Genomic DNA, 27,710 nt, shown 5'->3' on the forward strand with positions numbered 1-27,710 from the left:
AAGAAATTGCATAAAAATCTTAGTTATATATATAAATTTTTAAAAGTTTTTAGATAAATAGAAGGTAAAAAGGGGATATGCATATATATATATATATATATATATATATATATATATATATATATATATATATATATATATATATATATATATATATATATATATATATATATATATATATATATCTGTGTGTGTGTGTGTGTGTGTGTGTGTGTGTGTGTGTGTGTGTGTGTGTGTGTGTGTGTGTGTGTGCATACACATACACACATAAGTTATCATCAACATAAACTAAAAATTTTGTAACATTTACTCTGACATTATCAATGAAAAGGGATTGCATTTTGTAAGAAATTAATTTTTTTTTAGAAAGTGAAAGAAAATCCAATTAGTTTTTTTATTGTTAAGCGATAATTTGTTTGATTTAAACCAATAAGAAATCTTGTTTAATTCTAGATTCATAAGTTGAAACAGTGTAGGGATGTTATTATGTGATAAAATAGGTTTGTATCATCGGAAAACATTGTCTTTAATCGGGATATTTTATGAAGATCGTTAATATATATGAGAAAAAGAAGAGAATGGATCTTCGTGGAACACCACAGGTAATCTTTAGCAAATTCATTGGTGAAGGAGCGCCAACAGATACAAATTGTTTGCGGCTATTTAAATAACTTTTTAACCATTTAAGAACATTTCCAGTTATTCCGTAATGTTTGAGTTTTTGAAAAAGAATTTTATCATGTAAAGTATTGAAGTTAATGTTTTACAATTTTGTTAAAAAATATTCTATATATTCAATCATCCTTGTATAACTCCTGTCAGTGGCAGAGTTTGTATAAGGCATGGGGGAGGAAGAGGGGAGAGTGAAGGCGAGTGCCCCCACGCCCCCTAGAACGGTAAAACGGCGCCCCTTAAAGGTGATACACCCCAATTCAAATGAATTTCTTTAATATTGACTTTATATATTTTTCAAATTAGTCTATATGTTGTTTTTTACTAAAAAAGAGTATTAAAAAAAAAATCTTACAATTTGCCTCATTTATTCAACATTTTCCCTGTTTTGGTGTTTTTAAAAAAAGAGATTTCTCAGGAAGTAAATGAGCTTTTCTAATGCCTTTTGGCATTTCAGTTATTAACATGTTTACTCAGGTACCCTAGCAGTTAACTATTTAACTGAAATATTTCAAAAGTTATAGGCATTGCCATAATGGTTCCTTGTTTTATCGTGAAGGTCTCACTGTTTGATGACAAAAGCACAAACTTAAAAAAAAGCAAAAATAAATATTCTGCTACCAGTCCTCTTCCAACATATTTTAAACAAACTGGGAAAATTTTAAAGAAAAAGAATAAGCCTATCAGGAGATATCTTTTTTTAACTTTATTTGATTCGCTAAAAAGCTAATGTGGAGAAAATCTAAAAACAAAAATAAAATTTTATTTAAAAAGCTCCAGATTCATAAAATGATACAGGTTCTTCTTCTGCTTATTTATTTAAAAACCCTTTTTTAATTCCTCTTAATTTTTGCCTTCTAACTTTGTATTTATTGGTGGATTTATAATTTCCTTTTGATATACGTAATGCATCATGTAATTTAGAAGCATCAATCATAAACCTCCCAGTGTTAACACCTAAAATTTTAAACACTTTTAAAAATCCTTGAAAACCATCATTAAACGAAATAATAGCTGAATTTAAAGATAGTTCTAAAAATCTTTTACTAACATATATATCTTTTGGGCATCTTTTCCAAATAACACTATTCAAGCTTTCGTTATTTTTCTATGTTTGACCATGGAGACACTTTTTTAGTAAATCTAGATTAGACAGATCTTTAAATATAGGAATTAAAACTTTGTGAATAGCTAATGGAAGGCTCAATTTCTTTTGAGATTTAAATAAGTTTGTTAGTTTATCAGACTGCCACAAGCACCAGCTTGTTTTTGTCCTTGGACAAAACTGATGGCGGATGTTTTCATCCTCAATGTCAGAGTTATGAAAAAGCACAGCCCATACGGATTTCTGCATATTGTATAGATTGTCAACATTTTGTTGTATGGCCATGCCATAATAGTTTTGAAACAAATTTATCGCTTTGTCTGTGAGGTTACCTTTGCCACTTAGACTAATTTGACCAAGTTTAATATCAACAAGTTTTTTGCCTTTTTGACTTTTTTCATTTTTTTTTTTCATTTTTGAACATGACCAACACATTCTAGTTTCTCAATATTTATATTGCCATAGGGTTTTGAGGAAACAACATGAAGAGGTAAATAAAGAGGTATCACCATCCCCAATATTTGAAGTGTAACTCAAATTATTCTTCATTAACGATCGAGAAAATAATATCACCGCCCCACATGATTCCATTGCTCTAGATGAATTTTCATTATTTGCATCACATACATGATTTAAACTCCAATGAAGATATCCAGGATTAAGGGTTTTCATTTTCCAGTACAAACAACCTCTGCATTTTTTTGAAAGAACAATGGCATCTAAGCACTTTTTATTTTCTGCAAAAGTACGCAAAAATTCATAACCTTTGCCAAGTTTTCTAAAAGCTACAATTACATTAAAATTTACAGTTGCAACAGGTTTTCATGGAGAGGTTAAGATTTGTTTATAACTTTAAAGAGATGTATCGTATTTTGAGATAAATTCACATGTATCACATGATAACTAACTCGTATGAAAACCCATTTTGTAAATTGGTTTTTAGTAACAGCTTTCCATCGTTTGAACAACACTCTTTACATATACAATTATTAAACATTGTTTTTAAAACTTTAAAGGTTATTATAATATTGTAGTTATCCTCATCAAGCTTATTTTCTACATCGTTAAAGTCAACATTTTGTTGCAACTTTTTTTCACTTGCACTTCCTTTTTTGTTTTCAACACAGTTTTGGTTAAAACTATGTATGCTTTGATATATTTAGTAGATCTTGGCATTTTTGTGAAGAACTTACAATTTTTACTTCAATTTAAAATATAACTTTAAATGTCTGTACTGCTGTTGTCACCTTATATCACTTTACAGTTAATGCAAATCGCGAAAGGCTTTTAAAATATAGCCAAAGTTATCAAAAACCCATGTAAGACTAAACAGTTTTATTTTTGTTATGTACTTATTGATTCTTTAGATGCTAATTTTAAAATACTCTTTGAAAAACGGTTGCTATGGGCGTTGTTTGGTAAATAAAATATATCTATCCTATTAAAGAGATCAATTAGACCTACTAATATACTAATTTAACTAAAAAAGTGCTCTAATTATGTTCTACAATGACTGAAATTAAAAAAAATCCATTAAAAAACTCAAAAAAAATGTAAAAAGTACGTTATGAATTGAGGTGGATCACCTTAAAACATTCAAATAATATATATATATATATATATATATATATATATATATATATATATATATATATATATATATATATATATATATATATATATATATATATATATATATATATATATATATATATATATATATATATAAATTCAAATTACCAATGAAAAAGAATAAAAATAAGTACAAAAGTAAAGAGAGAGAGAAAATATTTTAAAACAGAGGGTAAAAAAAAAGAGAAAGATCAATTAAAAACTATTGAACGCTTGAATAAAAAAGAACAAAGGAATAATCAAACCCTTAAACGACGTTAACTTAATCAATCAACAGTGCTAAAATTTCTTTTTAAAAGGATTTTTATTTGAATTTAATGTTTTTGATTTTAAGTTTTTGTTTTTTTATTGATAATTTTTTGTAATGATTTCTGATTGTCTTTGTATCGTAAATCAGTATCTGTTGTCATCTTTTCTGTTCTCGTAATTGTATGGTTGCCGCTTCAACAAATTTTTAAAATGGATAATATTATTTGATTTTTAAACATTAATTATTTATATTGTTATTAATTACATGTTAAAAATTAATGACTTAGGTGTTTCTTAAAATAATCAGCATTACTATTTGTAAGAGTTGTTAAAATATTTTTTACAGAATATATTAGTGATCGATTGTATTAAATCGAAAGAGTTAAGCAACAGTCGTAAATCCTTACTATAATATTGTTATGTTAACTACTCTGGATGATTCAGATCAAGAACTTAGCAATGAAAACAAAAAACGAAAGTTTAGTGGAGCAGTTACCCGCAAGTTAGCTAAGAAGGTTCGTTTGAACATGAATGCAAGCAAATATCACAAACTAACATCATTTTTAATCAAACTGTTGGATACTCAGTCAGTTACAACTTCTGCTGTAAATACGCTAGAGTCTGAAGGTCAACACCTTTCTGAAAGTGTCCATATCGAAAGTTGTGAAACTGATACGCCTGCTGAAAGATTTCAACACTACTTCGAGTAGACAAACGGTGCTTCTGTAATGTCTGGAATTAAAACTGGTCTTCAAACTCGGATAAAAGAGCTTTTACCAAGTGCCATCTATGTTCATTGTTATGCTCATGTTTTAAATTTGGTAACCATTGAAGCAATGTTTGTAAACAGCAATGTCCAGTTATTTTTTGACGCAGCTGAAAAATTGTATACGTACCTAAAACCTAGTTTACCACAACTTCATATTCTCCAAGACCACCAGAAACATCTATATGGATCAACAGTAGACACTCCGAAATGACTTTCTGATACAAGATGGGCAAGTAAGAAGCGTGCAGTTGATGCTGTTGTTGAATCTTTTTCTGCTATTCTAGCTACTCTAGAAGATATAAATCCAAAGAACATATAAATATAAGATATAAATCTTGGAGAATCCAAAGAACATACAGGAAACGTTAGAGCAGAAACTATTGGACTATCAGTTTTAATAAAAAACATTCATTTGTTTTTCTAATGTTATTTCTGCAAAAGTTGTTAAATAATCTTTTTGTGTTATCTAACTACTTGCAACGAAAAGATATAGATATTTTATTTGCAAAACAGTTGATTGATATTACAAAAAAAAAGCTTGTCGATTTGAGAAACGATGCAGCTTTTGAATTTCTACATTTAGCAGTCAAATAATTTATTAGTGAAAAATGTGCTGAATTAGATGTAGAAACTGAATTTAGAGAAAGGCGAGTTGCCAAAAAGAAACGCATGACAGGAAAGCTGTGGAAAGATGAAAGAGTAGATTATTCAACTACACACTTTAAATGTGAAACCTACTTCGATGTTATGGATACAATTATAACCCAAATAAATGAACGATTTCACGACTTAAGTAACACAGTTACACATTTTGATTGCCTTGACTTATCAAAATTATCTGAAGAAAATATAAATTTAAAAATTTATGTCAAATTTATTGTAACAAGGTAAACACTGAAGAAGCAGTCGTAGAGTATGAGACTTTCAAAGATGTGTATGCATCGATATCCCCATCGCTGACAACTGATCTACAAATGAAAGATGTCCTTCAATTCTTGATTAAAAAGCAGATGGCACCCGGTCTCCCTAACTTGTCTATAGTTTACAAAATCTACTTGACTCCTCCTGTTACATCTGCTAATGCTGAAAGAAGTTTCAGTAAACTAAAGATTATAAAAAGTTATCTTAGATCAACAATGACAAACGAACATCTTTCTGGATTAGCATTAATTTCTATTGAACGAGAGCTTGCTGAAGGCATTGACTTTAACTTCTCGATAAATCGTTTTGCTTTAATGAAATCTCGCAGAAAAAAGTTTAGACTATCAGAAAAGTGAACTTTTTTCTAAATACTAACCTATTCCAATATGTCTAGTTAATTATATTTTTAAATGACTGAACTATTTCAGTAATATTAAATGTTTTTTATTTTATTAAAGATAATTGTTAACTAAAATTAACGTAGGAAATTCAAAAAAAATTAGGTTATTTAGTGTTTTATATGTACGTAATATGTATGATAAAAGTCAAACAAAACCACTAATAAAGTATTTTACTCATAAGCGCGATTTTCAGGGAAATAATTTCTGGGTCTTAATATACCACACCCAACCCCGGTCGCCTCCTTTTCATTGACTTGGTCCCCCGCGACACTAAATCTCAATCCGCCACTGACTCCTGTATAGTTATATAACAAAGATTTTAAATCATATAATTATTCTAGAACTCTACTTAAAAAAATTCAAATTCCGAAAAATATCAAAACAAAGTTGTGAGACAAAAAACGATTTGATTTCCGTCAAAAAAGAGAAGTTTAAATCTTTAAGGGATTAGCAAAATCTAAATGTAGGGTGTAATGGTTGCCATCCAGTCGGAATCACGTGACTATACGCGATTACAAATGTATTAATAAAACTAATAACTCTAATAAACCATATTGAATTGGGGGAAAACAAGCTATTTTTCTTATACACCAAATCAAGAAAATGTAATAAACAATAACTATATGTCCTTCAATTACTTTGAAAGTTAATCAAAAGAAAAAGCGGAAAGATGTTTGCAACATAAGTCTTTTAGGTGGTTTTACTTTATTTTTTCGAGCTTTTAAATCTCTGTTTAAACAAAATGCTGCCTTTCATTACTGTCTACATATCATTTTGGTTATTTTAGGGTATAAAAAGTACTGGCATTTCGATATTTATCTGCAAATACTAAATTAAAATGTAAATTAAAAGTAAAACACCAGTGATAAAAGGTGCTGAACAAACATAAGCATTAGAAAATTTAGGAGACCATCGCTTGTTAAATACACTACTATCTACAGCGCGATTTATTGTATTCAACCACTTTCTTTGAAGTACTTCATCTTTAGGAAGACTTAATTTCTAGATTTTTTTTAGCATTTTTTTATAAAATTAACTCAGCAAACCGCTACTGATTTTTTAGTTTATATTCCCCAATTCAATATGGTTAATCTTAAAATAATGCTTACTAATACGGTGTGACGTAACGCCCACTGGATGAATCTCTAGTTTAATCTATAAATGATCTATCATATGACCTACAACACGTAGAAAATTCTTTTTCTACAAGAAAAAGAATTTTCTAAGAATTTGAAAAAGGCTTCAAAAACGGTGGGCTAATTGTTGATCAGCTTCAGATTCAAGTCACTAGAGCTGCTCAAAAATGAAAGCAAGTTTTAGAACCTGTTACTGCAGCAATTCAAATGCTTGCCCAGCAAAATTTAGCACTAAGAGGTCATAATGAGTCTCTACAATCAGATGAAAACTCTGGAAATTTCCTTGCTCTTATGAAGTTTCTAGCCAAATTTGACCCATTCATGAAAGAACATTTAGAATCAGTCAGCTAAAAATCTGGTTCTTTATCATATTTTTTTCATGGAATTCAAAATGAACTAATTAATCTGCTTGGTTCAAAAGTATGTAAATCTATAATACTTAATGTAAAAAATGTAAAGTATTACATCATCATTTTTGTACCACTCCTAATTCATCACATGTTGAACAAATGTCTCAAATTATTAGATATGTTGATATTAAAAGAGGCAAAGTCACATTGAAAGAAGGTTTTTAGACTTCATTCAAATTCATAGTAAATCGGCTGAAGCGATTATAACGGAAGTAACAAAAAAGCTTAATTTAGATAGATTGAATTTTCAAGACTGCAAGGGCCAATCCTATGATAATCAAGCAACTATGGAAGTAGCTAATTCTGGAGTTCAAAAACGAATATTAGACTTGAATTCATTAGCAATATTTATCCCTTGCAATAACCACTCTTTAAATTTGGTTGGAGTCCATGCTGCACATGTAAATAGTCAAGCTGTTACTTTTTTTGGCACATTGGAAAAATTATTTGTTTTTTTCTCATCATCTACTCATAGATGGGAGGTTTTGAAGGAATATGTGAAAATAACAGTAAAAAACCATTCAGATACAAGATGGAATTCAAAAGTAGCTGCAGTTACCTCCATATCAACTCAACTTGAGGAGGTATTGGTAGCTTTGGAAATGTTACGTGATTCTTCTAGAGAAACGCTTGACTCACGAGGTGATGCTGGATTTTTTTTTTTTGCCATTCAAAGGGTTGAGTTTGTGGCTCTTTTGTACTTCTGGTCTGAAATACTTCCTTCAATTGACCGAATTCAAAAGTGCTTACAAAGTAGAGAAATTATTTTCAACCAAGCCTTAATTCAATTAGGAGCTTTGACTGATAATATTGAAATTTGGAGAATTGCATAATGCACCTCATCCATTACAAAAGCTGAGGAAATGAGCAAAAAGTGGGATATTACCGTGGAACGTAGAATTCGCAAAAGGCGTGTCATGTCAGGAGAAACTGCTTCAGATGCCGGTTTAAATGCTCAGCAAGAAATGGATCGATGTATGAAAGAAGTGTTGGACAAAACTTGATATTGAAGTTTCTAACCGGTTATCACAGTTAAGAGTTTTAAATGAACGATTTGGATTTCTGTGCTCCATTGAGTCTGTCATTTACATACCAAATTGGGAAACTAATAAGGCAGAAATGGAAAGCCTTCAAAAGAAATGTTTTGATCTTGCCTCTTGGTACCCCTATGATCTTAATGGCAATGAACTTTTAGATGACTTTAAAGATTTTATTGTCTCACTTAGAAGAGACTTCTCTCCAATAGGGCTTCTAAACTACATTTTATCTTTGGGACTTGAATCATATAAGACCTTAACTACTGCTTTACAGACATTTATAACTTTACCAGTCTTAGTTGCATCATGTGAACGATCTTTCAGTAAGTTAAAACTAATTAAGTCGTATTTGCGTTCTACAATGTCATAAGAAGGATTGTCAAAACTTGCACTTTTGTTTATTGAGCATAAATTTGCTTCTGAAATTGATTTCTGTGATATCCTTTAGGATTTTGCAACTATAAAATCAAGAAAAATACAATTTTAGGTGAAATACCTGTGCTCTATTGACTGTATGCTACAAAATATATTGTAATAATAAATGGGTAATGTTTGTCACTTATTCACTACAAAGAAATATTAATTTTTTTGTTTGCGGGGGGAAGAGGGGGCGCTAATTTCCCTATTTGCCCCGGGCGGCAAAATTCCTAGATCCGCCACTGCAAATAAGTTATTATTAAACAAAGCTTGCATATTAATTAAAACTTTTTCAAATACATGAGACATTCTTAATTACATAAAATGCATTTATATTTTGCAAAAGTTAGTATTTTACGAGTAATAAAACATTTACTGGAAGAAGTTACCAAACCAAAAATGTCGGTTTATTTTGTAAAATTATTTTTAAAAATAACGCTAGGATTTTCAACCCGTATAGAATTTCAGTAATTGGCGGCGCATTTGATCTATAACAATGCGTTAAGCGTCCGTCTATTAATACGTCTATTAATACGTCTTTTAATACGTCCGTCTATTAATAATGCGTTAAGCGTCCGTCTATTAATTGATTGCTTAAGCTCCTTGCTTAAACACAAATTTATAATCGAGTCATTTTAAATGAATAATTCTATACCAAAAGAAGATAATATTTTTCAAAATGGAGAGTTTATTCAGAAAGTATGTGAAAAAGTAGGACGTAACTGGAAAGAATTAGGTCGTTATCTTGGTGTTGATGAAGATGACCTTGACGCAATAGAAGAAGATGAGAAAAGAGTTGTAAAAAGAGCAAATGAAGTGATTAAAAAATGGAAACAAAAAAACGAAAATCCAACAATTGATGAACTATGTAAAGCATTAAGAAAAATACCAAGAATCGATATAATTCAATATGTAGAAACACTTGCGGGTATGATATTTTTTATAATATTCAATAATCGGTTTTCAAATTTTATTTGTTTAAAATTTAAAATGTTTTAGAATTCAAATTTTTTGTTTAAAGATATTTAATATTATTATTTAAAGATTGTCATTCAATTTCCGTTAGGATTTAATTTAGCTTTAAAAAATAAATACTTTTTATATAAAATACATTTCTGAGTTATCGTTAAATTATTAGTTTTTGCGTAACCTTATTCCCTCAAAAAAATTTTTCTAATTTGCAATATCTTATTTGTTTTACATTTAATTAATAAATTCATTTTTTTGCACATATGACTCAGGTCTATAAAGATAGTAGCATTTTGATTTCACTGTGACATTACCTATTGATGAAAATATTGTTAAACAAGAAGCCTAAAAATATGAAAAAAGTAAGAATAAAAAAATCTTTTTTGGCACAGACAAAAGTACTGAAGGTGTAATTGTAAAACTTTACCAAATTGTTGCATAAGAAATTTGATGAAACTGTGATGTTACAAAATATACACCTAATGTTAACTAATATATTTTATTGATTTCTAGTGTATAGGAAAAAATATCCAATATTTGGGTGAATTGGGACAGTGTGGGTTGTTGTATATTTTGCCCAGAACTCAGGAAAAAATCAGTAATTGTATTTTGTCTCAACTGATCAAGTTTTGTACCCAAAATAATATCATGGAATATTTCTTCGTCCTGAAAAAAACAAAACAAGAATGAATCTCATATTATTTTTCCTAGTGTTGAGGACAAATCATTTTTCAGTTATTTTGAAGTATTAGGATGTGCTGATCAACCATCTCTTGAATCTAGAGTTATTTTGAAATTCAATGCAGCTCTAGGGTTTGGGAAAACCATTTAATACCAAAGACAGTAGTACCTGTATCAATTTTTTGAGTACTTAGAAAATACTGCATTTAGATTTTATTTTAGTTTCAATTCAAATAATGTATTATATAAGCAGTGTTCATATTTGTATTTTTACAATTTAATTTGTATGACAGTTTTTACTGTTAACTTATCAGGGGCAATTCTAGACCGTTTCGACAGCGCCGACCGTATTTGGTTGCCACCTAAATTCAAAAATTAAGGACTTTTTTTTTTCTACAGCAAGTATCGTATTTTTTTTCACAAAAAAATGCCTACACACGACAAATTTCTTTTCGGAAAGGCACCGGTACTGGAGGTACAGCCGTCCAAATTATTTTCCTAGAATATCCCATGCTTGTGTTCATTATGTGCCACTTGATAATATAATACTGAAAATCTGTAACTTTGATGCTCAGAACCTTTTAATAACAAGTATAATAAAAACTTTAGTTACAATATTTTGTTTTATAGTAAATAAAGGTTTTGTCCTATTTTTTGCTTATAGTGCATTTTTTGCTTATAGTGCATTAGTGATTAATGTTGCAAGTGCATTTTAGGTGCACTGGTAACATTGTCTGATAATATTTGGAAGCACTGGTAATATTACTAGTGCACTTTATGTACACTAGTACTCAGTGCCTCTATTGTAACCCTATAATAGAGACAACATAGAGCTAGAATAAAGACAAAAAATCTAAAATAGTCAGCATCTCTATTCACCCCAGATGTGAAGTCAAGAGAGACATACAGAAAACAAAAAAATGATAAGTTTGGTCATAGTTTTATTTGTCAGAAAATGCATAATTTCAAGAGAGCACTATATGGCCAGACTTAGTACTCAAAAATGCAATCACAAAACTATATCTCAGTCAATGGTACCTAAAAAACATTAAAAATTGTCCCTATTTGTTTTCAACATTCAAAATGCGTGAATGTAATATGGAGTATTTATTTTAAACAGTATCTCTACCCTAAACCAAACCATCAGTTGATGTAGCTTCACTCCTTTGCATGCTCCTCCTAAACAAGTCAATATATGTGTTTAAGCCCTTAACCTTGTTACCTCAGTTTATTACTGCAATTTTCCCATTAAACAATTTTTGCATTTTATCAATGCCTCATTAATGTTAATAATTTGAGCAAATCTGCAACACTGTCCACAATTTAATCACTGTTTTTTCCATTGAGAAAAAGACATGAGGTCATTGGATTTTTTTTTAAGCGAATGGTAAGATTTTGTTTTGCTAAAATAGCTTAATTATTTTATCTTGCAAAATATTATGACATCTTATTTCCCACTTGATAAAATTGTTTTTATTTTGTTTTTATTAATATAGCTTGTTTTAGTTTTTAGTTTATATAAATAAATAGTTTTTAATATTTGAAATGCTAGTCAAGATTATTAAGTTAAAAAAATATTCTGAAAAAGAGTTTGCATTTCTTAGGAACATAATAATATTACAAACTGTTAATGATAATATGTTTATATACATGTATATTATATTTTAAAAATTGTTGAAATTTGTATTTTAAAAAAGTTAGTCGGCTTGGACCCCTAATAACTCTGGAACCCTTTGCTACACTACTGGAATAGACACAGTTTACACTAGAAATCTCTGGTCATATATGGACTGTGTGGAATCTAAAAAAAATAAAATAAGAAAAGATGTTATTAATGGAGTGTGTATTAATTTGATAGAACAACTAGCTGAACCATAGAGTAGTCACTCTGACTGGGTTGATAGGTTTAAACCAATTGAAAAAAAATCAAATTAAACCAAACTAATTTTTTTTAAACAATTTTGAATATTCAGCAGGAAAGTAAACCAGGGTTGTGTTTACAAATAGAATTATATCTTTCATGTAAATGTGAATGCACTTTTAAAATCATAAAGATACTTCTGAAAAATAGTTTACCTTCTCCCCTCCCCCTTGTCAACAACTTGTCAAACTTTCAAAGACCCCTATAAAATTATGTCAACATTTAATTAACCCCCTCCCCCTCCTTAAGAAAAAAAAATTTATTTTAAGTAGTAGTTATATTAGTAGTTTACAACTTCAAGAAAAATTTCTTTAATTTTCTAACATATTTTTACAAATAAACCCAAATCTTAAATCATAGCCTCTATATCTTCCCATGGAGATGCCAAATGCTCCTCAATTGTTATTATTGGCATAGGGTCTGATTGAATAATTTCTTGGGGAATCAAAACACCAGACAAGTCAACATTTTCTTCATCTAGCCATTCTACACTTAGCATCTCTCCATAAGTAATAACTGCCATGAGTTCTTTCTGTCTTTTGGCAGCCACTTGCATTGGATGAATTCTTTGTTGTTGGGGTGCATCTAGTATTTGACTGGACCCAGACATACATTTTTGGTGTTGTTGAATGTGCTTCTTTAATATGGCTTGCGAAGCAATATAAATGTGACAGATTTTACAGATCCGTTCAAACAATGACAACTGAATAGATGGACAATATATATCATATGGAAGAATTATGAAAGCTTTTGCTGATCGAGGTAGTATATTTTCAACTTTGATAGACTGACTACAGAAAAGAGATGGAAATTTATGTAAGTTTATATCAGATATATCTGGTGCTTTAAGACCCTCATTAGTTTGACAGAGTGGAATTGGTGGGGGGATAAATCTGTTAGCAATAATTTCAAAATACGAGCTTCTAATCGGTTGGCAACAAGTTAAATCACAGCATTTGATAATTTGTAGAAAATAGTGTTTTGTTCTTACATGGTTTTGGAACCAGACTTGATCTTTGATTATTAAATTTTCAACTTCAAGCTCAGATTTTTAAGGCACAATATACTCTGCCACTGTTGGAAAATTATCTATACTTATTTGCTTCCATACTTCTGACAATGTTTGCCCAGCATATTTGAAGTTTAATTTTTCCAATTCTTTGTCAACTGTTCTACCTTGTGTGTCAAGGTGTGCCAAATTGTTCATGCGACAAAATTAGTTCAAACAGTTCTCGACTAAGTGGAGCCATTCGTCTTTCTACTCGATTACACCCACTTCTACCAGGCGCATTTGTTGCTACAAACATTGCATCAATGTTTTGCTTTACAAAATGATGGACAGCAACATCAATAAATTTTTGATACCTTGGATTTTCATCAGGTCCATCATCCACAGACATAATAAGAATCGGTTTGATCAACTTGCTGCTTGGATCTTTTGTAACAGTGTCAAACTCCTCCAGTTCAAGAAGCCTTTCATAATCTAGTCCATGACTATAAGCTGATGATGAGTAATGCTTGCCTGATCTGATGGCTATGTAAGTTGGGTCTGAATATGATACAGCTTCCGGTTTACCTAAACTGTCTTTTTGGATTTCAATGCCAGCATAAACAATTGGTATGAGTTTGTGTCTAGATGCTACAGTTGTGTTGTGATCAGGCAATGTAACGCGGTATTCGACGTGCATTAAAAGTGGAGCTTGCTTGTTAGCTGCTGTCAATCCTATGGGGACTCTGGCTTTGTCATCTTGACTGATAAAGCATGCTTCTTTAGGTCCCAACAAAGAAGCCGTTTCCTCTAGGTGATTGAAAGTAGCTGTACAAAATCGACCATTAATTTGTTTTGAGTGTAAATCATTTTGTGCTCGAATTAAATTCACTGGTACAGTTGTTACATGGTGTTTACCTTCTGATGATAAACTTCGTTTTGGCAGGAGCCAAGTATAAACAGCACTTCTACTTATTTGAAAACCATTAATATTTAATTGTTCTGTCAATTCATCAAGATTTCTAACACTACGATACACATCACAGTGTCTTTTTCCATGAGCAGCAGACCCATACAATGCAATGTCAATGATGGTTTTTAAAAGTAGCGGTTGATCTTCTTCAATTGTTGGTTGCCCAGCTGTCTGTCAAATTTTTAATTTACTGCTGATGTCAGGATTTTTAGCACAAATTTCTGCTAAAGTTTCTTTTTTCTTTTTTCGAAATATCTTTTGCTTTTCTTGTTCATATTTTTTCTTTTGAGTTTTTTTTCAAGCTCATCAACTTTAGATTTCTTTTCTTTTAGTTTCTTTTCTTGATCTGAACTTATAGCACCACATTCTTTTTGTTTATACAAGCCAATCAAATTGCTCTTGTAGATGCTTATCTGACTCTGTAATTGATCTTGTGCTTTTGCTTTGTATTTTACAGATTTTTCATTACAAATAGTACTAGATGGACCAGTTTCAAAATTGATTTGTATGTGGTCTTATTGAATGTTTTGTGTTTGTTGTTTCACAACATGTAACATTTTTACATTTGTTGCTACTTTTTTAGGAAGGACACTTCCAGTCTTCATTGAATGGCCTGCCCAAAAGGTCAACAATGTTGCCTTATTTTTCTGTGCTAAGGCGGAATAACTATTCAACAACAAATCTATTTTTTTGGCAAATCGTCCTCTTTTTTTAATTTATTCCAAATTTCAGTATCCTCTCTTTGACAGTCTTGATTAAGCTTGTTGGGAAATGCCTTTATATATGCTTCATACAACGACTTGTGAAAGTTTGGTTTGTCCATTGTAATTCTAAAAAAAATATAATAATTCAAAAATTGATTTAGATTTGATTTAATTTATATCTAAATCAATTGGTAATAAATTTGTTATTTAACACAAAAAAACATATAGACCTAGGCCTGTTTAGCAATTATTTAATGGTTCTGAACATTCTAGACATGTAATGTATTAATAAGATATTAAATAAGTCCTAGATAAGACTGTCGAAAATTGTAAAAATGCTTGCCCATGTACCCGTCAAACGAATGGGCAGTTACCGACAAAAAATAAACTTTATATAAAAGTTGTACCTGGATAAAAACTTAAATGGGTAGTTTTTTTTTTTTTTTCCAGATACAACTTTTATATAAAATTTATTATTTCCCAAATTTTCATTAACATTAATTGTCAACATGTTAGTTTTTCTCAACTGTAATCGGGACTTTGATTTTAATGATGTTATTGGTTTAAAGTTGTTGTTCTTTACTTATATCAAAACTTTATTTTGTTTTAAGTTTTCTTATTCACAAGTCCCAAATACGGTTGAAAAAACTAACATGTCTACTGGTAATGTTAATGAAAATGTATTTGTTTTTTCGAAAAATAAAATACCTTTTTAAGAAGAATTTTAAACCTTTGATATATAATTTGCTTAAACTGAAAGTTGGATTTCTTTGAATGACCTTTCAGATAATTATGTTTTCCATCTTCCAGGTTTTAAGAGATATTATTGAAGAGACTAGCTAATAAACGAGTCTGAGGAGTTCTGATTTATGTAAAGGAAAACATTAGTAGTTAACGTAAAGAATGATATGTGGATTTCAAAACTTTCAGAACGTTATGTTTGATGTTTTCAGAAATTCTTATTATGATAAAGAAATCGTAACTATTGGATTTTTTTACAAAATCTTCAAAATCTTATTTCACATTATGTGAAGAAACTACGCTACAAATGCAGCCTAATTTTTTGTTTTGGGAGTAATAGAATTAAAAAAATAATAAACTATTGACGTCAACTTTACTTGACCTCCCATCCCCCCTCCCCTTGTCAACAAATGTCAAAAAAGTTCAGACCCTCCTCCTTATTTTGTTGACATAATTAATGAACAGCCTCTTTTATATATTAAATTTTCAGTATGTTATTTATTTGGTATTGCCTATTTGTTTTTTTAATGCAGCAACAGATATATATATATATATATATATATATATATATATATATATATATATATATATATATATATATATATGCAGCAACAGATAAATATATGTATATATATATACATACTCTAAACAACAGATAAATATATGTATATACTATATATATACTACTGCACGGAGAAAAGAGTGCTCAACTCTTTTCTCCGTGCAGCGGCCTTGTTCATCAAGGTTTGTGTTTCGGAGTTATAGAGTTTATAGAGGGTTATACCACAAATAAGTAGCCTCCTCGTCTGTAGTGGCCTTCTTGGCCTTGAGGATGTGAATTAACAAAAAAGTATATATATTTGTATATAGAATTTAATATATATACAGATTGACTGAGTAGATGGGAAGAACATGCTAGGAGTGTTGTTTATATACTTATTAGTAGCAAACTTAAAGTTTATTTAGGGATGCCTCTTTTTTTTTGACAGTTGGGAGGGGGGGGGGGGAGGGGAGTGGGAGAAAGTGTGTTCTTTCAGTAGCCTCCCCCTCACCTCCCAGTTAAAACCGGTGCTGTGGCAATGATTTTTAGATATCACTTTGTTTGTGTTCACCTTTAGTTTTAACCAAAGATAATGAGTTGTTTTAAAATAGCGTCTTGTTGTAGAAGGCATTTCTTTGAATACATGAATTTTGCGGTGGGTGTAAACATGTGCTACTTTAGTTACGCTAAAATAAACTATTTTATTTAAGATTTTAATAAACGCTTAAGTTGCAAATACTTCCTTATTTGTAAATATTTTTTAAAAATTGTTTAAAGTATTTTAAACATTTAGTAACTATATTTTAGTAATTTTAATTTTAGGAGTAATCAAATGTTTAAAATACAAACAAATTTTAACCAATACTTACAAATAGTGTTTAATAGTAAACTTTAATTTGCAAAATTAAAATCATAGTAATTACTCTTATTTAATGTTTATGTCTTACATTTGAATAGTTAGTTATATATAAAAATATATCTATATGTAATATAATAAAAAAAATATATATATATATATCTGTATATAATATAATATATTATGTATATACTCAAATAATTATTGTCTAATATAGTATATATATAGGTATATATATATATATATATTTTGGGAGAAACAAGTTTAGCGGCGGGGAGAAACAAGTTTAGCGCGGTACTACCAGGGACGTGGTGGGAATTAAACTCGGAACCTCTCGCTTATGAAGCGAGAGCTCTACCACTACCGCATTTAAAGTATATCATATAGACTAACTATTTGAATCAAAACATAAGCATTTAATATGCGTATGTACTTTTATTTTAATTTTCATTTTGATTTAAGTATTAGCTATTCTGTTCATTTAACTTATATTAAAGGTTAATAATTTTCACAGTGCTTTAAGGTGCCTTTTAAATAAAAGAGATAATTACAGTAAACCTAATAATTAAAAATATATATATTTATATAATAAAAATTGGGTACATTAAATCAGTTACATTTACTATGGATTTTTTAAACATTTAAGACATTGAAGTTTAATAATAACTGAAATTCAATTAAACTTTTATGAAGTTATTTTAACCGTTATTTTTCTTACACAACTGGCATGAGAAGCAATAAAATCATCTTTATAATATAAGCAATGAAGCATAAAGTAAAAAAAAAAACAATAATAATAATCTGTAACACATGGATTTAGATGCTAAGTAAAAAGTAATTAGTAAAAAGCTTTGTGACTGACATTGCAGGTAATTTGAGATCAATGCGACAAGTATTGTCATCTGAAGATGGTATCTGAATAATTACTTATGGGTGTGCTGTTCATATGCTAAATCTTTTAGCAAATGATCCTTGCATTGAAAATGTGAGCAAGCATGTTACACTGATAATAAAATATATACAAAATAATCAACAAGCTTGAGCAAATTCGATAAAAGTTATTTGTATAGTGAATCTTTTTTAAAAAATATATCACCAATAGAATGGTGGAAATCTCTAAAAATTTTGGACTGTAACATGGGTATTGAAGGTTTGTTAAATGCACCAGCTTTTAGTGCTGGATATGAAAGAATTATTTCAATTTTTGGGCCCGTTCATTCCAAGTTAAGAAACAAGATGGGAGCAAAAAAAAGCATGATTTGGGTGCAGTTAGGGTGATCAGGATCAACAAAATGTTAGGGTCAGCTAGCTTCTTCACAAGATGAAACTGAATGCAAGGTTTATCTGACCACACGATAACTGGCTTTTTAATATTTTTCAATCAAAAGCATTACAAAGGTACTTAAATAACACCTCGTGTCGAAGTTAATAACAATAAAAAATTTATAACAATGAAAACTCAGTTCATTTTCATGTTTTTCTTTTTTATGCAACCTGTAACTTTTCAAGTCTTCAGTTAACCATTTCCTAGTATTTTTACTTATTCTCTATTTTTAAGTAACTTGCAACCTTGTTGAAAGTAAATTAGAGTTTGAAAATATATTAATATATGCCAATATTTTATAAATAGTAAATGTAAGCGTAAATTCTAATATATAAAGTATTATAAATTTTTTTCTAGCTCTGGTTATCAACCCATGCTAAATCTTATAGTTTAGCTGGGGGCGGGTTTAAAAAAAGTCTCATTTTTAGCTGGGGTCGGGGCCCCGGTCACTTACTATATCTGACAACACATATAATATTTCATTGCAACAACTTGGTCTTGGCTTTTTAGATGTTTTGAGAACATTTCAAAAATGCACATAAAAAAACATAACTTGACTGACAGGAAGATAATTACAAAAAAAAAATAATAAAAAAAAGAAATAAGTTCTTGAGGAAAAAAGAAACTTAACTAAAAGAATATAAATTGCATCAAGAATAATTAATTTTTAACTTTTCTCTTATATAATTTTTATATAATTTTATATAATTTTTATAAAATTTAGCTACATTTTTTTTATATAAAGTAACAACTTACTATTAATGGTTTAATAAGGAAACAAGTGTTCTTTAATTTATCAAAGAGTATAATATAATTCTTTATTTAAGTATTTATGTTTTATTTCAACAAGATTCTAATAAAGCTAACACTAGTTGAATTATAAAGTAAATAAATTAAAAAATTTTTATAACCATTTGTATATTTTTATGGGTTCTGCCAGATGATCATAAAATATATTTGCATCTAAAAATATCAATGTTTAATACAACTGTTTGTAACTTTATTTCAATTTTGCTATCATATATCCAGGTATCCCAGATAAGTTAATTAGTTTTCATGGTTATCTTCTTTATGTTATACCTTAAAATTTTGAATTATTTTATAGTTATTCTATATCTTTAAACCAAACAGAACATATCCAAGCTCTTTCATGTGAAATTGTTATTAAAAATAATGGTATTTCAGGCTTGGCCAGGAAGGCATGCCATTTCAAGCCTTTATATGACTACGCAAATAATGTCATGTTTTGACAATTGACCATGGTTTTTAACTAATGCGTTAAAAAAAAAAAGGTTTTTAATTACATTGAAATTAAATAACTTCAACATCTTTATTTTTACTTAGGTTATTATATTAGCAAAATGCTTTTAAATAAAGGAGCTAATGATTTGAATTAATGTATCATTGAAAGTTGTATAAAGTTTTATTTATATTAACTAATTATATAAGATTTTATCTTGGCAAACATATGAAGAAATCTATATCACTATCCACTCAGTTGTTGATTTAGTTAAATACTTTTTAAATATTGATGTCCCATATATTTCAACTCAATGGCTTTGTCAAGATTCATTAGAAAACTATTTTGGCCAACAACAAGTCATAGGAAGAAGAAAGGATAACCCATCTTTACATAATATTGGCTATAATGACAATACAATAAGAAACCAATGTACCTTCAAACCAATAGTAGGAACTAAGAGTCTTAATAATAAGAGGAACTAAGGTAGGAACTAATAATTAAGTATAATAAGTAGGAACTAATAAGTATTGATAATCCTGAACCTGAAAGGCTTTTAACAAAGAAAAATTATCACGCCAAAATTGGATCAAAAAATATGCTCGTCAAAAAAAGGAAATTAAAAAAGCTATTTTCATAGCCACAAACTTTATAAAGGCTTTAGTTATGGTCTAAAATAATATATTTTAGTTATTTTTTTTTTTTTTTTTTTTTTGTAGGTAGGGAGGGATCTCTCATAAAAGCGTATGTTTATATGTGTGTGTGTGTGTTTGTGTGTGTGTGTGTGTGTGTGTGTGTGTGTGTGTGTGTGTGTGTGTGTGTGTGTGTGTGTGTGTGTGTGTGTGTATAAACATTTATTTCAAAATTATTTAAATAAAGTATCTGTATAATTATTGAACTTCTTGGTTTAATCACTTCTAGTGATTAAACCAAGTATTAGTGAATTACTACATTATTTGATATTATTACTTAAAATAAAAAATTTACTTAACTTTGTTTGGTTTTCACTAAGTTATTTATTGCATCTCTCCATTCTGCTGCAATATAGTTTGTATGCTAGAATATGTTTTTAATAAAGTTTGTGGCTATGAAAATAACCTTTTTTTATGTCTAATCTTTATTCAGTGGAGTTTAAAGATACTTTTTTGATTTCTTTTCTTCTTAGACTTGATTTTATGCTCTTTAAGAAAGGAAAATAAACAAACACGAAAATAAAGTGTTAAAAGGTGGTCTTGAAGATTAAGAGAAATTTCTGTAGATACCTTTGTAGAACTAGCATAACAAATTTTTGAAAAGTAAGATAAAACCTTAACATCTTAAGGCAATTCTGCTGTCATCTTGCTACAGTTGATATTTTTACTTAAAATTTTGTTGAATTTCTGAATTCTATTTCTGCTATTCTAAATAGTGAAAAATCATCAGATGATATAGACCAATGACCACCTTGATTTTTTAAATAAATAAATTTTTATTAGTTTCTTGATTATGCTTCAAATTCATTCAAATTCATTTTATAAAATTTAGCCGATAAAAATTCATTAACTGAAAATTTTAATTCATAATTGCATTGTAAAAAACTTCTGAAAATATATATTTTGAAAGTTTATCTCTAATATGTGGAGGGTAGCAAAGATCGTTTTTAACAATGTTAATGCTTTTTTTAATAAAGATTTTAAATTCATCTACAGAACACATTTGCTTAGCATTAGTTGTTTGATTTATTGGCTGTTAGAGAGTCACTATCTCTGACTTAGATTTTTAAACACACTGCTGGCAATTAAAAATGATCAAAGCATTTTCATTCTTAATTTCAGTAAGAAGAGTATCAACATCACTTAGAAACTTATTGTTTTTGAAGAAAATATCTGACTGAAGATCTAATATGAGATGGTCAATGAACTATTTGTCTGCTAAGTTTGCCATTTTTTAGATTTTTGTGTACTTATTAGTAGTCTGGGCAGGATAAATTTTAACTTCTATCTGGCCAGACTATCTGCTATTATGACTTTGCTTTAAAATGTTTAAAAGAATTCCACAATGCACCAGGCCCCTGAATCATCAGTCTATAATGATCAATATCCAAACTGCAGACTAAGTATACATTTAATAACTTTATATTTTACTTAATTCCATCGATTTATTATAATAATTTTTGTAAATTTCATTAAAAAGGCAGTTGTTGTTGAAAGTCTTCTATTTATAAAATCCATTCTAAAAATTTTTTTAAAAGATTTACATTTAAATAAGGAAAAGTTAATTTATATTTATATAATTTACTAAACTTTGTACATTTTTTAGCAAAACTTACTCAACTTTATATAATTTAAAAAAATAATTTTAGTTTTCTTTTTATAAACAATCAATAAAAGTAAATTGTCGATTTGTTTAAAAAGCATTTTGCTCATAAAAACATTTGATTACAAAAGATTAATGTTATGAAGTCAATTTTTGAAATGCATGTTGAAACTTAGTTTTTCTGACATACATAAGTTTGAATTTTCTCAAAACATCTAAAAAGTTGAGGCCAAGTTGTCTCAACTAAATATTATATGCGTGGTCAAGAATAGAGTGTGATTGCATATACTTCTCAACCATGCCTGTATTATGTGGTGAAAATGATCTGTACTCATATTTTTTTGCAAAAAAGCTATCAAAAGTTATCATTTCAAGGTAGCATGCTAAGGAACTAAAAACCAATTAAGGTAATGCATTTCAAGGTTTTAGGTAAAACCCAGTGAAGTTTTATGTAAGTATAAGTATAAAAGAGTTACAAATAGATTTATTAATTATATATTTTATAAGTAATAATCAGTGACAACTGTAATACTGTATAAATTTTGCTTACCTAAAACATAAATTAGGGATTGTGAAATAAAATTGGAAAAGTTGGGTCATATAGAATGTCTAGATAGTCATTTTCAAAAAGATAAGCTGCAAATATCGGCAAACCACTGTTTGATGCACTGTAGTGAAATATTCTGTCAGTTTGCGCCTAAAGACTCTGTCATCTGAGTGCCTTTGTTTCAATGCCTTGCAATTCTGTGTTTATTACTTTCTAAAAAAATGTTAAAGTTAATATTCTATCCTACTTTTAAAGTAGCCAAAACAAATGATATTTTAGGCCTATATAATTGTCAATTTGTATTTGCCTTCTTTTCTAGTAAATAACTTTTTTAGTTATTGCATCAAGTAGGATACTATAGCCTATACTATTAAACTTGTCACTATAGGCTAAATGTAAAATGGTATTTTAAAAAATACTAGTATAGTGACTATTATAATTATGAAACATATGCTTCAGTTTTTACTAACCGCTGATTGCCATGTTTTAAAGTGCCAGCTCTGCCAATTTTTATGATCTGTCCCTATTTATTTCTACAATTAGTCTCTCATCTGCTAAAAGACTGGACCCAAGGGACAGAACAGCATCTTTGCTGACAGGATGTGTTCAAAGATTAACTCGTATAACTAACTCTTCAGTGTAGGCGGTGAGATTAGTTACAAGGACACGCCCCTGACAAGTGGCCTGAGTGCATGTCTCAGGTTCTCCGAAACGTCGTTGGTGATTGCAGTGCATTCCTGAGGAGGGGAATCACCATTATCCACTACTTAATTTTGATTGGTTATCATGGCACCAACATTTTTTTACCTCTTACATCCACGTATTATAGCGCTTTGTAAGCTTTATATTATATATTTGTTACATTAACGACATTTATATACTTTCATGTCACACAGGTGATTATCAGTTTTCAATTTATTATCTAGAGTACAAATAGTACCACATTTATTAGCCTATTTTTTCTTTTTATATTGCCTGAACTATCATTTTTTATCATTTTACTTAATATTTTGTTATCTAACTATTTTATTTTATTGTTTTTGTATGGTGCAATAATTTTAGCCATGGTAGCCATTAATAAACCAGCGGATCTATATTGACTTGTTTACTCATAGACCATTGTTTTATCATTTCTTTAGGATAACTAGAGCGTGAGTTATTGTTCACCCTATCCCTGAGTCCTAAAATTTTATTCCTCCTACAAAATAGTCTTTACATTCATTTATGATTCTCACCCAATGACATCATTTACAATCTACTTCTATTTTTACATCTCCCAGGCCTACGCAACTGGACGGCTCCGTTGGTCACTTTTTGTGACCATTGTGTCGCATAAACAAATAAATGCAAAATACTATATTAAAAATTACTAGTATAGTGACTATTATGGTTATGAAACACATGCTTCAGTTTTTACTATCCACTGATTGCCATGTTTTAAAGTGCCAGCTCTGCCAATTTTTATGATCTGTCCCTATTTATTTCCACAATTAGCCTCTCATCTGCTAAAAAACTAACACAAGGAACAGAATAGCATCTTTGCAGACAGGATATTTTTAAAGATTAGCACTTAGAATATAGTTTCTCCAGCACGTATTTCTCAACTTTAGTTAGCAAAGTTGCTAACCCCAACTTTTTGGCTATAGGAGCCTTTCCATTAAGTTAGTCCTTTAAAGTGGCTTTAGGTATTTCATAATGCTTTCCAGGTTCAAAGCTGGTACTTAGACCACTAAAAAAATGAACAAAAATGAAATAAAGAAATTTAATTTTTTTAATTTTATTATTAGCAAAATGACATTGCATGTAGCTAGTCACCTCTGAACATCAGTGAGCGTAGTTTTTTTTCTTCATCTGTGTATGATCTGCAGGTTGCAATTTGAAAAGGGTAATGAACTTTCTTTATTCATTTTAGCTCATGTTTAAGTATTTTATGAGAGCCTATTTTTTTACAAATTCTATTAATAATTTATACTAAATGATTACAAACCAATTAAAACCTATACCACTTGACGTCATGGAACATTTTTGTATTTTCCTTTTAATCTTTTTAATTTTGTTGCAGTTTTTTTTAATTATTTTGAGAATTCTAATTTAATTTATACATTCAGGTGGTTGAAACTTAAATCTGCTGTATTGCAGTTTTTTCTTCTTAGTATTTTAATTTTCACAAATTGGTTGAAAAGTACTTTCTTTAAATGAACCGGCATATTAATCTTACTGTTAAATTCTTATACTACCATATTTATGCTCTTCACCACATACATGAATGTCTCACCAAAGAAGCAGCAAACAAAATTGTTTGTGGTATCGTTAACTCTCAACTTGACTATTGTAATAGTCTTTTATCAGGTTCTTAGCGAAAAAATCTTAAAAAACTCCAAAATACTTAAGATAGCTTATCTTGCATTGCCTCTCATTCTCTTTTCCATTTAAAATCAGGAATCTTGCTAAGTAACTCTTCATTAGTAACCAATCCATTAAAAAATAATTTATAAGATAACAGTTATTAAATATAAAACTTTATCAACCAAATTTTCTGCATATCTATTTGAACACATAGAAACCACAATTTCAAAAAAAAAGTTCTTTTGACAGTTGTCAACTTACATATTGGCAACTATCACCCTGGGCGCAAAACTTTTCTGAATGCATTGCACCTTGAATTCAGAATGGTTTTTCAATGAATACATGCAACTTTAGAAACATTCAAAAAAAGACTAGAATACAAACTTTTTGTTGACACTTTCTTGAATTGATAGCAAACTTTCTTAGTGTTTCTAAACAGCTTCATCGCTAATGTGATTGATGTAAAAGATAGCAGTTTAATCTCTAATTTTTTTATATAAAAATTTAAAAAAATACTTTAGTGAGGTTAAAGCATGTAAAGAACAAAAACTATTCAATGAGACCCACACCTAAGTTCAAATTAGTTTAATAAATTTAAAATTTGTATATAATTATGCTTACAAATATAAATCTATTGCATTTTGATAGATTTTTTAATTTATAAATAGTTATATATATTTATATATAATTATTATTATTATTATTATTATTATTATTATTATTATTATTATTATATATATATATATATATATATATATATATATATATATATATATATATATATATATATATATATATATATATATATACATACATATATATGTATATATATTAGGGTTATGACTTTTTTTCAACCCCATGCTCATGTACTGTAGTTTGATGAACTTTTACCTAAAAAGCACAAAATTAACTATTATTTGCGTATCTTTTAAAAAAATTGCACCCCGCTATTGAAATATCAATTTTGATATAAAATCAATTTTTCAATGGCGGGGTGTACTTTTTTTAAAAGATATGCAAATAATGTAAATATTATATATATATGTATATATTATATATACATATATATTATATATACATATATATTATATATACATATATATTATATATACATATATATTATATATACATATATATTATATATATAAAAGAATTTTTTAGTTAAAATGCTATATTTTTAATAATTTCTATTTTTATCAAATGTTTTAGAGAATTTTCAAAAACAAGTTAATAATCCTGTTCAGATGAGTATTCAAGGTTAGTCAAGTTTTTTAAGTAAAGTTGAACTTTTATAATATGTAATTCTGTTAAACTGGTATATGGTTTTGGTCAAACATTTTGTTCAGCAGAAGCATGTAAAAAAAAAGTTATATGTCTATAATATATTGTGTTTTACCTATTACCTGTTATTATTACCTACTTTTGACATAAAATATATTGAAGAAAACCTTGCAATCACTGTTAACCAGCACATTTATTTTTCTTATGTCAAGAGTAAATATTTATCTGTTGTCAAGAGTAAATATTTATCTGTTGTCAAGAGTAAATATTTATCTGTTGTCAAGAGTAAATATTTATCTGTTGTCAAGAGTAAATATTTATCTGTTGTCAAGAGTAAATATTTATCTGTTGTCAAGAGTAAATATTTATCTGTTGTCAAGAGTAAATATTTATCTGTTGTCAAGAGTAAATATTTATCTGTTGTCAAGAGTAAATATTTATCTGTTGTCAAGAGTAAATATTGTTGTTATTCTTTTAATAGCTCAACAAAAGTCAACTAGCAAAAAAGTTTTTAGAAAAAATTTTTTGCAGAAATTATACTATTAAAACATTTTTTTAATTATCTATATTTAGAATAAAACCGGTACAATTTAATTGTGATATTATACCAAATTCTGTGATACTTTAGGTATCAACTTTTAAAGTATTATCTTGCCTAGATTTTGTTATATGAGACTGTCTCTTTATTTCATTTTGCATTTCTTTTTTCATTTTCTCATGTATTGCTTTATATAGTGTGTACTGAAATACTGTGCTGTTTCAGAAGGTGATAATAATGTAGGATTATGTCTTAGTTTTAAAAACGATAAAAATGTTAAAAGTAAAAAAATTATCAATTTAACACACCTTATATTTACTGCATGTTACACAGGTAGTGCTTTTTCTCTTTACCATTTTTGCAGTAAAAGTTTAACCCTAGTTGGGTGGGTCAACCAATAAAACACATTAATTAAAAGTAAAAATGTTACAATACAAATAAAAGTAAAAGTGTTAAAAAACAAACAAAATAAAAAGCATAAATAAGCTTTTAATATTTAAAATGTTTGAAAACATTTAAAATTAACTAAATTATCAAATGTTTTTATTAGAAATAGTTTAAATTTAATTTGTTTCTAATTTTTAACTATAAATTAAAACTTTTTTATTAAAAGTATGCTACCAGAACTAAAATCAAACTCTTTTAAGATCGTGTTGAATTTATTTTATCTGGATTTTGGTTACTGGTGTTTTATTTTTGCAAAAACGAAAAATTAGGAACTTAATACATGGCATTCTAGAAATAAAGGCCTTGACAATTGGTCCACATTTGACACATTGTCAAGGAGACCGAATGAAGCACTAATAGATGGATGTGGACATGTGAGAGAGTGCAGTGGTGAAAGTAAAATTACAATAAAGTAATTAAATTATAATAAATTTCAATAGTTTTAATAATTTTAATAGTTCTTATATAACATAAATTAAGTAAAGATTGTCACGTCAGTATTAAAACTGTTTTTTTAACTAGATTACTTATGAGCATCTAAAAGATTTTTTTATTGCTAAATTTTTATT

General features: G+C 28.5%; 3 protein-coding genes across 3 annotated transcripts in view; all 3 read left to right on the forward strand.

The window, feature by feature from the left end:
* The first annotated feature begins 5,096 nt into the window (after positions 1-5,096).
* On the forward strand, positions 5,097-5,704 carry LOC136074462 (uncharacterized). Its single transcript, XM_065786782.1, has 2 exons — positions 5,097-5,228; positions 5,315-5,704. The coding sequence occupies exons 1-2, from the start codon at positions 5,097-5,099 to the stop codon at positions 5,702-5,704; spliced, it is 522 nt and encodes a 173-aa protein (XP_065642854.1).
* Positions 5,705-7,092: 1,388 nt separating this feature from the next.
* Positions 7,093-8,128, forward strand: LOC136074463 (uncharacterized). Its single transcript, XM_065786784.1, has 2 exons — positions 7,093-7,227; positions 7,430-8,128. Exons 1-2 carry the CDS (start codon positions 7,093-7,095, stop codon positions 8,126-8,128), a joined length of 834 nt encoding a protein of 277 aa, XP_065642856.1.
* Positions 8,129-9,318: 1,190 nt separating this feature from the next.
* Positions 9,319-27,710, forward strand: part of LOC136075390 (caspase-3-like) — a 65,415-nt gene continuing 47,023 nt past the window's right edge. The window contains exons 1-2 of the mRNA XM_065788395.1: positions 9,319-9,677; positions 26,085-26,132. Of these exons, the coding sequence (XP_065644467.1) occupies positions 9,389-9,677; positions 26,085-26,132 (337 nt within the window). The 5' untranslated portion in view covers positions 9,319-9,388. The remainder of the gene's footprint in view (positions 9,678-26,084; positions 26,133-27,710) is intronic.

The sequence above is a fragment of the Hydra vulgaris genome, chromosome 01 (genome assembly GCF_038396675.1).
Source record: "Hydra vulgaris chromosome 01, alternate assembly HydraT2T_AEP".
Classification (NCBI taxonomy): domain Eukaryota; kingdom Metazoa; phylum Cnidaria; class Hydrozoa; order Anthoathecata; family Hydridae; genus Hydra; species Hydra vulgaris.